We start from the raw sequence: 13,904 nt of genomic DNA on the forward strand, positions 1-13,904 counted from the left end.
TCTGTTCTTATCGTTCAGTCTCATAATTACCTACCTTATCCCTACCTGCAAAGGATTACTACTTCCTTGAGAAAAGTGATATTACTTAGTCTTGGGATCACAGCATATAAAGAGTAAATAAAAGATAAATAAGAAGGAAGGACTGACAACACAGATGGTACCTGTCACAGGTGTTGGGGTCATTCTGTGGGCAACTGGGCAAGGGATTCACAGAGGAATCACTGAAGACTAACTTCTCCACCTCCAGCTGCTCAAAAAGGAGGATCACAATCTTCAAAGTAAAGGACTTTGCCTGGTAGCTTATTGAAATGACTAATTCTACAATATAAGAACGTTAAAATAAGGAATTTACATAATTTGAGAAATGAAGAAAAATAACATTTGCAAAAGGTTTAAATTAATTTATCTTCAATTATTTAGTGCACAAAATCTCCAGTGAAAACAAAATCACCTGCTAGAGCCATAAGTTACACACTGTCACGCTGACTTTTTCTCCTACTGTAAGTACAGCAGAGGCTAATTTTGATCCTAACTTTGTAGATCACCAAAAGAAATCTGCAGAAACAACGTCTCCAAGATGACACCACACAGAAATGGCTCCAGTACAGTTTCAGAATTCCTCCTGAATTGTTTCATCAGGTACTCCAGCTGGCAGCATGGGCTGTCCCTGCCCCTCAGCCTCCTCTACATCCTGGCCATGGGGGCCAACACTGTTCTCCTCATCACCATCCGGAGAGAGGCCTCTCTGCACGAGCCTGTGTACTACCTGCTCAGCCTCCTCTCCCTGCTGGATATGGTGATCTGCCTCACCGTGATCCCCAAGGTTCTGGCCATCTTCTTGTTTGACCTCAGGTCCATCAGCTTCTCCGCCTGCTTCCTGCAGATGTACATCATGAACTGTTTCTTTGCCATGGAGTCCTGCACATTCATGGTCATGGCCTATGACCACTATGTTGCCATCTGCCACCCACTGAGGTACCCGTCCATCATCAATGACCAGTTTGTGGGTAAGGCTGCCATTTTTATTGTGGCCAGGAATGTCCTTCTCACATTGCCCATCCCCATCCTCTCTGCCCGTCTCCATTATTGTGGGAGAAACGTCATTGAGAACTGCATCTGCGCCAATATGTCTGTGTCCAGGCTCTCCTGTGATGACGTCGCACTCAACCGCCTCCTCCAATTTGCTGGAGGCTGGACTCTGCTAGGATCCGACCTCATCCTCATCTTCCTCTCCTACACCCTCATCCTGAGAGCTGTGCTGAGACTCAAGGCAGAGGGAGCTGTGGCCAAGGCCCTGAGCACATGTGGCTCCCACTTCATCCTCATCCTCTTCTTCAGCACCATCCTGCTGGTCTTCGTCCTCACGCATGTGGCTAAGAAGAAGGTCTCCACTGAGGTGCCGGCCCTGCTCAATGTCCTCCACCAAGTCATCCCTGCAGCCCTCAACCCCATTGTTTATGGAGTGCGCACCCAGAGATCAAGCAAGGCATCCAGAGGTTACTGAGGAAAGGGTGGTAAGGACACTGGATCTCTGCATTCCTAATGGAAGGTGGCTCTGAAGCCATTAAAGGTGAATGGCCTGAAATTTACATCAATGAGTTATCACCTAAACTTAGAAAACTGGATATCACACCTTCTTTAATAAAACTTTGGTTTCATTTAAAGTTTCCTTTTCTCTCACTGTCCATTGGGAATCTCCTTGTCCCTTGCTTCTATCTTTCCATACAGATGGTCTTATTTTGCCCAAAATACTGAGATTCCATGGGCACGTTCTAAGGTAATAAATTTATGTTCCTGAAAATGCAGCTGTTAATAGGTCATGGTTTTTATTCTTGAAAGTACAACTGTGGATATTTTGTGCATTGTGTTATGTGATGTGTTCTTACTCCTATTTCCACAGAAGGGAGCATATTGGAGACAAGGACACAGGAGTGAAGCTTCTGTCCTGAATGACGGGAGGATGCTCCTAGTCAGTAATCAGCCCATTTCCTCTCAGGCTTCAACTGCATCATTGTCTTTGTTTCTATGTCTCTGTCTCTGTCTCCTTCTCTTTTAAATGAGGTATATTTTGTAATGTGGTTTGCAAAAGGTTAGGGTTTGTGCCTGGATTGCTCATGTGTGTAAAAATTAGCAATGAGCTTCAGTAGATTTGACAGAGCCCTAAATTCTCCTCCCAGTGGGTGTGAGCTGTGGACATGCATCTTCTGGATCCCAGGTGTCATAGTAAGTGGTGTGTACACACAGCTGTATTCATGTGATAAAAGGTTTTAAGGTTTGCATGACAGGATCCAGTAATGACACTGAAACATAAAATATGCTGTTCAGCTTAGAACCTCAAACTCCCCCCTTTTTTGAGAGAAAGCTTCTGCATCCGTGGATGTTTTAGTGCCCTTGTCTAGCTCAGATTAGCACATAGTCTACAGACACACACATGATCATCTACAACTGCTCTCTTACAACACTAAACTATGTTTTCTACCTTTATCTTCATCTACCTACCACTTCAGCATTTTATTAAAAATAAAAATAATAATAATAATAAAGGGAGAAATGTGGGATCCACATATACAGCAAGTATAAAAATCAAATGAATATTCATATTTGACCTGATTGTTTATAGTTCATAATGCGTGATCAAAACCGAAAGTTTCTGTGATGAACGCCCTTGTACTATTCACCATGTAAGAACTTATTCACTATGTAAGAATTTGTTCACCATGTAAGAACTTGTTCATTATGCTTCAGAAGATTGGAGACTGATGAGAATTAGGCTTGAGATGGATTAATGATTGTGCATTGAGCATTGACCCTCCTATACAGAATTTTATTGTTGTTAACAACCATTTGATCAATAAATATGAGAGATGCCCTCTCAAAAAAAAATCAAATGAATAATCATATCTGAATTGATTGTTTATAGTTCATGATGCATGATCAAAACCAAAAGTTTCTGTGATATGACTGCCCTTGCACTGTTCACCATGTAAGAATTTATTCACTATGTAAGAACTTGTTCCCCATGTAAGAACTCGTTCATTATGCTTCAGAAGATTGGAGACTGTTGAGAAATAGGCTTGGGGTTGATTAATGACTGTGCATTGAGTCCCCTATACAGAATTTTATTGTTGTTAGCAACCATTTGATCAATAAATATAAGAGATGCCCCTTTAAAAAAAATATGCTGTTCAAGCATTTTTTTATTAATTCAACAGTTAGTAAGCACACTGTGTGTCCTGAGATTCCTCTGAGCAAATAAGACACACACAAAAATAAAACATTGTTGCTTTCAGTAGATCAACATTTGGTGTGGAGGAACAGAAACAGGAGGTGTAGGAATATATTCGTCTTAACAGGACAGTGGGGAGCGGAATAATGTACCTGTATGGGCAGTAGGTATCCGGCAACATAAGAAACCACTGGATAGCGAGTTAGAAGTTCTAATTGTAAGTCCTGCACAACTACAAAACGTGGGTTCTTGGGACCAAATGAGGTGATCTCGCTATACTTCACATTACTGCTCTATTACCTGAGAATCGTGAATAACCTGTTTTAGAAGATCCTTTCTAAATATAAGCCTTTGTGCCTCAGCAACAGTCTAGAACGCTGTTATTCTATTTTGACCATGGAAGCAAAAACACCTTTATAGTCTACTACCAATAGTGTCCCCAAAGTCTGGGTCTTTTGGTCTTAACCAAAAGCACCTGGGATATATCCTTGGCCTACTTAAGCTTTCATTCTGCAAAGCTCTGCCCATTTCTCTTCTTCTTCCTCTCACAGCAAAGAACAATAAATTGATAATTCATTCCTCTGCTCCTGGATATCTCCATGAACTACTCTTTGAAAAATAAACATGGACTCACATAATAAAAAGCAATACCTGAATTAATCAATTAATTAAAGCATATAATCAATGCTTTAATTGGAATTATATATTTCCCAAAAGTAAAAAATAATCTGCCAGGATTCAATGACTTTCACACCATAGATAGTCTCTTATTTTGAAGGAGAACTCCCAAACTCTCATTCTCTCAAACATACCAACATAACTAGAATTCCTGGGTGTCCATGTGCATCACTGAATATCAACAGGAGAGCTCACCAATTAGCTGTTAGAAACCTGGAGCTATGAATACAGGAAAGGGGTAACACTGAGGGATTCAGAACATATACCAAAATGAGAAAATTTTACATATGCCTCATCTTCCAAAACTGAAGTGTATGAGCTTTATATTTTTAAAATATGTATTTAAAAGCTTTGCATTATTCTGTTCATATGCAACTTTCACATGTTTCTGTCTCATTCAGAACAGCACTGACAGACTCAATTCATAAAGAAGGTGAAAAGATAACAGCTTTATCCCACTAAAATAGTTGACATCAATGAGGATTTCCACTAGACGGTGCTGTCCAAGATGAAGCACATATTTAAGTTTCAAATGTTTAATTGCCACTATAAATTATAAAAACAAGTAAAATTAATTTTAAAATGAATTCTTTAATCCAATATATCTGAAATATTTCGTTAACAGACATGAAAAATATGAGATTATTTAACAAGAAAATATTGCACATTCTTTTTTTGTGTGTGTGCTATAGAATTCTTTGAATTCCAGTGCATATTTTACAGTCACAGCATATTTCAGTTGGGACTACCTGCATTTCAGGTGCACAAGAGCCACACCTGCTAGTGGCCACTTTACCGATCAGTACACCACTCAAATGATCACTGGCTTTAAATGGCACAGGAAAGTGGTTTTGGAGACCAACTGAATAGCAAAAAAGTCTCCTGCCTGAAGATGAGTTAAAGTTATTTGACTTCTTCTTGGCTGTGATTTTTGTCTCTTTTTATTTTTTCTATTTTGCCACCTGAGAAAAGGAAGCCAGGACTTTAGAGGATAAATGATGACTACTTTGTCCTAAAATGCTGCATGACATGAGTGTCCAGTCCTACAGATCAATGCAACAAGATTAAAACCATAAAAGACTCATTTATTGGCTTCTTACAACCTGTAGTCCTCAAAACCTGGAGTGACAGAGTTGATATACAAACCAAATACATAAATTTTTGAAGTTACAGGCTCTAAAACAATGTAAAGAGAAACTTTATTCATGATACCTAAAGAACCATAGTGCTAGAGTAAGCAAGAGAGGCTAATGTCAAAAGGTTATCACATCGAAGATGATAATAAAAAAAACTTACAATATTTTTAATTTCCCTAACACTACACATGCATGTGTTTCAAATTACTTTCTGTCACATTGTTTACATAAAATATATTTCATAAGAAGTATATAATAGTAAGATTGTTATAACTTATTATTCAATGAAGTATATTAGTAGGAAACCAGTTTCTTGAAAACAGGTAGTCATCATCCACAAAATGGTAAAGCTCACATGTTGTTGGCAAGACTTTACAATTTATACACACAGAAAAAAGAACAAGAATGTGTAAAGAGTAATAATGAGATAATTCAGAGAATGGAAAACCAGAGGGAATATACAGTTTATTGGAAAACCGCTCAGTAATCAGAAAAATTAAATAAAAACACTGATGACTGTTTCCAACCATCACATCTGTCAAAAAGAAAGTTGGATGATCTCTAAAGCTGCTGGGAAATAAGAAATCATCATGGCTGGGTCCAGAAGGTACTATGCACAGTGAAATAAGCCTGGTAGAGAAAAACATATACCATATGACTTCACTTACTTGTGGAATACAAATACCAAGCAAAACTGAATGAACTAAAAAGCTGTAGACTCCTAGACATTCATAAGGGTAAGGTGGTTACCATGGAGGAGGGGTACATGTGGGTGGGTGTGAAGGGTGAGGGGGATGAAGAGGCACAAAACTTCTCTATCATGATGGAGGTTGGTCACAGGGATGGTAATACAGCAGGAGAAAACAGCCAGTGATTTTGCAACTTCTTCCTATGCTGACACATAGAAGCCGCACTAGGGAGAGGAAACATTTCCACATACGGGTAACTGTTGACCCACTCTGCTGTACACTTGAAGCTAATATGAGAATGTATATCAATAAAAAAAATGAAAAGAAATCAACACACTTAAATGAATTTGGATAGGAGTACATGGGTATCCTAGAGAGAAATCTGGGCCAGTTTGCAAAAAGTGTGTTCCTATCTGTGATGCAGTATTCCCAAGACTAGGCATGTACCATAGGAAAACATTCACATGTCTGCTGTAAAAAAATGTTCATGATAATATTCTTTCTAATGTACTAATATGAATGTCCCAACGTAAAGGCTGCCTATGTTAATAAAAAATCATAAACGTACATACATACAAGAGAATACTCCTCATAGTTACTAGATCAGCAGTACCCTGGGTAGATATTTTTAGAGAGGGTTGAGTGAAAATTAAGACCAAGATGAGATTTGTACTACAATCTGTAAAAACTAACATTCATCCACACTAAGAAAAACTCTTATGGATAACATATGGAAAAATAAATATAATGAAGGTGTATTAGGAAACATACATATTAATTAAATAAGGTTTATGCCTTTTCTGGGTGTGAGATTCACACTGAAGTTGAGTGATGAAAGGAAAATTAAGTAAGATTAGACTAGTAGTATCAAGAAATAAAAATGATAGCATAAAGCGAATTCAAGGTCATGATAGCAGCAGGCCATAATGGAAAGAGTGTGTACTTCAATTCAGGGAAACAGAGGCACAAAGGGAAAATAAAAACAGGAAAACTCCATTTCAAAGCGTTATCTTAAAATTAAATTAGATTTTGAAACTTTTCATTGTGGCAAAAGTCACTTCACACAGGTGTCCTCGCTCGAATATCCGTTCCATTTCTAAGAAAGTACGGTATTCACTTCATTTCACTTTCATCATTATAATGTCATGGTGAAGGTCATGATAAGTGATCAACTCCTCACTCAACACCACGGATGGACAACACTTTCCTACACTGAGCATGCGCCACAACCCCACAAAAACTTACTACATACTTGGAGGGGGATAACAGTAAGCCTGTACATAATGAGTGAACGCACAGGTGTATACTGATGTACAGAGAAATGACCCATTGCTGGTCATGTAGACAATGTAGCACCTCAAGGCGCTGAGGTGGAAAAGGTTCTTTTAATCAGCCTGACACACAAGCCTTCTCCCTCACCACATGCCTCTCTGTCCCAAGGGCCTTGTGAACATGCTATTCTTGGTTCCTCCCTCCCTCCCAAGGAAACAGGTTCCCTGAGGGCAGGATCCCCAGGGCCACTGAAATTGCCACGCTCTCAGCTATATTGGTCAGGCTCCACATCAGCCAGGGCAGAACTCAGGTTACTACATCGTCGGAAGGTGAGTCTGAGAGGGAGAACCTGGCCAGGATGTGAGGGCCAAGGACACCAATGTTGGTCATAAGGCAGGGGGCCCAATCTCCTCAGGACCAATGTGCATCCCAGTCCTCTCCTGAGCCCAGGGAGCCGCGTATCGCAATACAGGGTGTAGAGAATGTGCCCTGGGTGGTAGAGGACACTTCCTCACTGCGCTCAATACATCTGGGGTTGTCAGGTACCACCGAAGTGCCTAAGATGGCACGTGCCCTTCAAAACTTAGTAATATCTTCGGAGACCTGATAGAAAAGCTCAGTAGCAAGAATTGGGTGGTTTTGGTCTAACGTCTCCAAATCAAGAAACCCTAAATAAGAAAATCTGCACATATATGTTTCATTCATGAAGAGAGAAATAAACTTATTCCACATAGGGACAGACATCAGAAACAAAACTGTGCATGATGTGAGGAGAGGCAGAATAATATGTTTCAATTCCATCTAAAGTAAATCTAAAACCTGAAAAGCTCATACTAGGAAAACATCTAAGAAAAACCAATAGCCTTTCTGTTGCTGGATCCAGTTCATAAGTTTGAAGGATAGACTGGACTACTGGGAATATTATACAGGTTTATCCAAATACCACACGGCTGGAGGATCCTTTACATCACCTCCGTATTTCAAAATCTGATCGTACAGTGTGCTGTCACAGCTCCATCCTGAAGCCTAGGACCTGTCTGGGTTCTCAGCCTGTCCCTGTTGGGGGCAAGAAATAATCATATTTGGGCCTCTATCTCACCCTTGCGATACATAGGTTATTGCAAGGAACTGGTTACAAAGGAAGACTGAATTCAAAAGAAATGAAAACGGTTATGTACGTTCCAGTACTTTAGCCCTAACATTGTGTAGACTCTTTGTTAAAAATTTCTGGTTGCAGTTAAAAAGAGGAAAAAGGAGAGAAAAGAAAGGGAAATGACACAGAAAAATTCTTCCCTGAGCAATTTACAAAGACTACCCTAATGCTGGAAATAATCTTTGCAAGACAGCCAAAAACAATGAAAATATACTGCTTCTTTCAGCTTTCCTTACGGAGCCTCTCCCTGCAGAGGAGCTTCCATGTGGCCACATCCTCCAGATATCCAGCAGGGTCCTTAATACTGCTTCACTACAGGGAGATTTGACAATGGGTAAAGAATAAACATGCTAAGATGTGCCGACTTAAGGTGTGAGCAGAGGAGGAGCTGAAATGCAAAATGAAGTGCAGACTCACACATCCTGACACAGGGAAGCAGTGTCACTGCAAGTTGCATGTGCCAGGCAAAGGCACCTGGGCGAACAGCAGCTCTGCCTTGTCCACTGGGTCTCATTGGCACAAATGCGACAAACTTTAAAGCCACTTGGCAGGTCACCGAGACAATGTTAACATCTCCAAACCTTCATAGGAAGTAGACAACAGGAAGGTAATGTAAACTCCTGACATGTTTTAAATGATTTTTACTCTAGAAAGACTGATGGTTTCTGGTGGACATACTTAGACTACATCGTAGTTAAAGGAGACCAGCAAAAGGCAGGAAGAGAAAGCTTCCGGGTGGGGGAGGGTAATGCCCACTCTCTTTACCCGACCCAGCAATTCTCAGACCATGTGGAAGAAGGTTGAGGTCTAAGAAAAAACCTAGTGAATGGGACTGGAAGTGTGGGAGCAGGGACATCATACATGGAAGCAAATATGCCACTTTAACGGTTACACCAAAACTAGATTGTGATGCTTGGAAAACACTTTGAGTTCTGGGTTCAAACTTCTATAGAAAATCCTTTCCTATCTATTCAGCCCCCACTCCAACATACCGCTGTACTACTGTGTTCACCCTGCAAAAGTTGTTGTTACTCTAGCGGGATGGACTTCTTTTCTCAGATGAGGAACCAAATACAGCATCATGGCACTGGGGGGCTCAGAGGGGTCCTGAGACTGTGCAGGCATCGCTCCTTAGCTGATTAGACACAGAAACTGAGGGGACTAGGAATTGGTTTAAAATCAAATAGAATTTTGCCTCCAGACAGAAAATTCTACTCTCCGTGGTCTTGGCCTTTTCTCACAGTTTTTATGTCATTTCCTTATTTTTAAATGCATAAAAGAAAACCGCCAAGGGTTTTAATGAGCTAAATAAACACACAGAAAAGCGTATGCTTCCAATACTGATGAAAACTGCAATTTACACTTGTGGAATGACACCTGAGCAGAACATCTGTACAAAGCAGGCAGATCCACAGCCCATACACAGCATGATTTTAAAGATTAGAAATGCTGGCCTCAAACATTTTGCAGGCACCTCACACTGCTGGAGGACCATGGACTTTCACAGCCTTCCTTGGTCTTCCCTTTAAAATTCAGCAGCAGGGGAGCCCTGGGAACACTTCACATGAAGGAACTCTATCCTCCCCGACACTCTGCGCAAATGCCCTGTCTCTGTTCCTGTCGTTCAGTCTCATAATTACCTAGTTTATCCCCACCTGCCAAGAATTATCACTTCCTTGAGAAAAATGACATTACTTAGTCTTAGGACCACAGCATATAAAGGGTAAATAAAAGGTAAATAAGAAGGAAGGACTGACAAGACAGATGGTACCTGCCACATGTGTTGGGGCCATTCTGTGGGCAACTGGGCAAGGGATTCACAGAGGAATCACTGAAGACTAACTTCCCCACCTCCAGCTGCTCAAAAAGGAGGATCACAATCTTCAAAGGAAAGGACTTTGCCTGATAGCTTATTGAAATGACTAATTCTACAATACATATATGTTAAAATCAGGAATTTACATAATTTGAGAAATGAAGAAAAAGATAAAGTACAAAAGGTTGAAATTAACTTATCTTCAATGTATTAGTGTACAACATCTCCAGTGAAAACAAAATCACCTGCTAGAGCCATAAGTTACACACTGTCACGTTGACTTTTTCTCCTACTGTAAGTATAGCAGAGGCTTATTTTGATCCTAACTTTGTAGATCACCAAAGGAAACCTGCAGAAACAATATCTCCAAGATGACACCACACAGAAATGGCTCCAGTGCGGTTTCAGAATTCTTCCTGAATTGTTTTGTCAGGTCCCCCAGCTGGCAGCTCGGGCTGTCCCTGCCCCTCACCCTCCTCTTCCTCCTGGCCATGGGGGCCAACACTATTCTCCTCATCACCATCCGGAGGGTGGCCTCTCTGCACGAGCCTGTGTATTACCTGCTCAGCCTCCTCTCCCTGCTGGACATGGTACTCTGCCTCACTGTCATCCCCAAGGTCCTGGCCATCTTCTGGTTTGACCTCAGGTCCATCAGCTTCTCTGCCTGCTTCCTGCAGATGTACAACATGAACTGCTTCTATGCCATGGAGTCCTGTACATTCATGGTCATGGCCTATGACCGCTATGTTGCCATCTGCCACCCACTGAGGTACCCATCCATCATCAACAACCAGTTTGTGGCCAAGGCTGCCATTTTTATTGTGGCCAGGAATGTCCTTCTCACATTGCCCATTCCCATCCTCTCTGCACGACTCTATTATTGCAGGAGAAATGTCATTGAGAACTGCATCTGCGCCAATATGTCTGTGTCCAGGCTCTCCTGTGATGACATCACCATTAATCGCATGTACCAGTTTGCAGGAGGCTGGACTCTGCTAGGATCCGACCTCATCCTCATCTTCCTCTCCTACACCCTCATCCTGAGAGCTGTGCTGAGACTCAAGGCAGAGGGAGCTGTGGCCAAGGCCCTGAGCACATGTGGCTCCCACTTCATCCTCATCCTCTTCTTCAGCTCCGTCCTGCTGGTCTTCGTCCTCACGCATGTGACCAAGAAGAAGGTCTTCGCTGAGGTGCCAGCTCTGCTCAATGTCCTCCACCAAGTCATCCCTGCAGCCCTCAACCCCATTGTTTATGGAGTGCGCACCCAGGAGATCAAGCAAGGAATCCAGAGGTTACTGAGGAAAGCGTGGTAGGGACACTGGATCTCTGCATTCCTAATGGAAGGTGACTCTGAAGCAATAAAAGGTGAATGGCCTGAAATTTACATCAATGAGTTATCACCTAAACTTGGAAAACTGTATATCGTACCTTCTTTAATAAAACTTTGGTTTCATTTAATGTTTCCTTTTCTCTCACTGTCCATTGGGAATCTCCTTGTCCCTTGCTCCTATCTTTCCATACAGATGGTCTTATTTTGTCCAAAGTACTGAGATTCCTCTGGGCAGGTTCTAAAGTGAGAAATTTATGTTCCTGAAAACACAGCTGTTAATAGGTCATGACTTTTTTTTTTCTGAGAGGGTATCTCTCATATTTATTCATCAAATGGTTGTTAACAACAATAAAATTCTGTATAGGGGACTCAATGCACAATCAGTAATCAACCCCAAGCCTAATTCTCAACAGTCTCCAATCTTCTGAAGCATAACGAACAACTTCTTACATGGTGAACAAGTTCTTACACAGTGAATAAGTTCTTACATGGTGAACAGTGGAAGGGCAGTCATATCACAGAAACTTTAAGTTTTGATCATGCATCATGAACTATAAACAATCAAGTCAGATATGATTATTCATTTGATTTTTATACTTGACTTACATGTGAATACCACATTTCTCCCTTATTATTATTATTTTTCTTTTAATAAAATGCCAAAGTGGTAGGTAGATGCAAGATAAAGGTAGAAAATATAGTTTAGTGCTGTAAGGGGGCAAATGTAGATGATCAGGTCTGTGCCTATAGACTAAGTATTAATCCAAGCTAGACAAGGGCAACAAAACATCCACAGATGCAGAAGATTTCTCTCAAAATGGTGTGGGGGGGGTGAGGTTGTAAGCCTCACCTCTGTTGATCCCCAATTTCTCACCTGATGGCCCCCCTGTGACTGTGCCTGTCTTAGGTTGTTCTTCCCTTGAGGAATCTTACCCATCTCTGGCTATCCAGTCATCTTCCAGGGCCGTACAGGGAAATGTAAAGTTGGTAAGTGAGAGAGAAGCAATATTCTTTGAAAAGGTTAGCTTTTTACTTCTTTGCAGATTTATGCCCTGTGGCTTCTATGCCCAGCATTTCTTGAGGTATCTTTACCACTTGGAAGAATTGTGATACTCGGTAATTTTCTATATGAGACACTAATTCTACTAAAAAGTTGTAATTAGGAAGGAAGAAGAAAAGCTATAGAAGTAGCAGATGGAAGAAAACATGGGAAGATGGATTATTTCTTTGACATATATTCTTGTAGAGTAATATAAGCATGTATAGATTTTAACAAACTACTAATTAAATTGCATACACACATTAACAGAATAGGAATACAGCTACATAACAAAAGCAGACCTACAATTACCAGCCATATCCAGTGAAACCAAGAAAACCAGTTAGATACCCTAGGCATTTATGAAAACTTATCAATGATATGATGGACATTGTCTAACTGAATTTGAATAGTTTGAGAAAACTCAGACAAATTTTAAACAACACATTCCTGGGAACTGTTCACATCCCATATGTTCTTTTAACAGTAGATACTCTACAGTCGTACGATTTTGGAGCACTGCAACTTGCACTCCTCCTAATTCTTGGTTGAGTTCCGACAGTATAGATCCAGTCAAATTTGTTGTTTTACTGTATGCACAGGCCAGCTTAGATATCTCCTTCTTCATTCCAATGGCAAGTCCAGGAACGGGTGGGATGAATGCAGCTACAGCTGCAACAGCGCCAGGATCTTTGTTAAAGTTTTTTGATGATCATGTTACTAGATGTTGATGTTGGAAGTTCTTCATATCGTATCTTAATTCGTTTTCTGGGTAGCCAAATTAGGCTTTGATCCTCTGTATAAACACAAACAAACCCTGTGCCCACACTTTGATATGACCTTTATACCATTGTGAAGAACCTACTGGAGATAACCACACAGGAACTGATTTTTTTTAAGAGAAAGGAATATTATCAGAAAAATGTACTTCCATAGCTGATCATCTGACACCCTTTAAAAGATCAAAATTAAGGATATGTAAAGCATGCATTAATCATTGATTTGCAGTTAGTTTTATCCTATCAGGGAGTAATCCCCCTTTTCTCTCTTTTTTTTGTTATCATTAATCTACAATTACATGAAGAATATTATGTTTACTAGGCTCTCCCCTACACTAAGCCCCCCTACAAACCCCATTACAGTCACTGTCCATCAGCACAGCAAAATGTTGTAGAATCACTACTTGTCTTCTCTGTGTTGCACAGCCCTCCCCTTTCCCCCATCCCCACATTATGCATGCTAATCATAGTACCCCCGTTCTTCTTCCCGACCTTATCCCTCCCTACCCAACCATCCTCCATAGTCCCTTTCCCTTTGGTAACTGTTAGTCCATTCGTGGGTTCTGTGATTCTGATGCAGTTTTGTTCCTTCAGTTTTTCCTTTGCTCTTATACTCCACAGATGAGTGAAACCATTTGGTATTTGTCTTTCTCCACTTCGCTTATTTCACTGAGCATAATACCCTCTAGCTCAATCCATGCTGTTGCAAATGGTAGGATTTGTTTTCTTCTTATGGCTGAATAATATTCCATTGTGTATATGTACCACATCTTCTTTATTCATTCA

General features: G+C 40.7%; 1 protein-coding gene and 1 pseudogene across 1 annotated transcript; both read left to right on the plus strand.

The window, feature by feature from the left end:
* Window positions 1-577: 577 nt before the first annotated feature.
* Window positions 578-1,518, plus strand: LOC118968014 (olfactory receptor 56A3-like; annotated as a pseudogene).
* An 8,823-nt stretch (window positions 1,519-10,341) lies between these two features.
* LOC140844240 (olfactory receptor 56A3-like) lies at window positions 10,342-11,283 on the plus strand. The gene has a single exon (XM_073215722.1). The coding sequence runs from the start codon at window positions 10,342-10,344 to the stop codon at window positions 11,281-11,283; it is 942 nt and encodes a 313-aa protein (XP_073071823.1).
* The last annotated feature ends 2,621 nt before the right edge of the window (window positions 11,284-13,904 follow it).

This window comes from Manis javanica, chromosome 11 (assembly GCF_040802235.1).
Source record: "Manis javanica isolate MJ-LG chromosome 11, MJ_LKY, whole genome shotgun sequence".
NCBI lineage: Eukaryota > Metazoa > Chordata > Mammalia > Pholidota > Manidae > Manis > Manis javanica.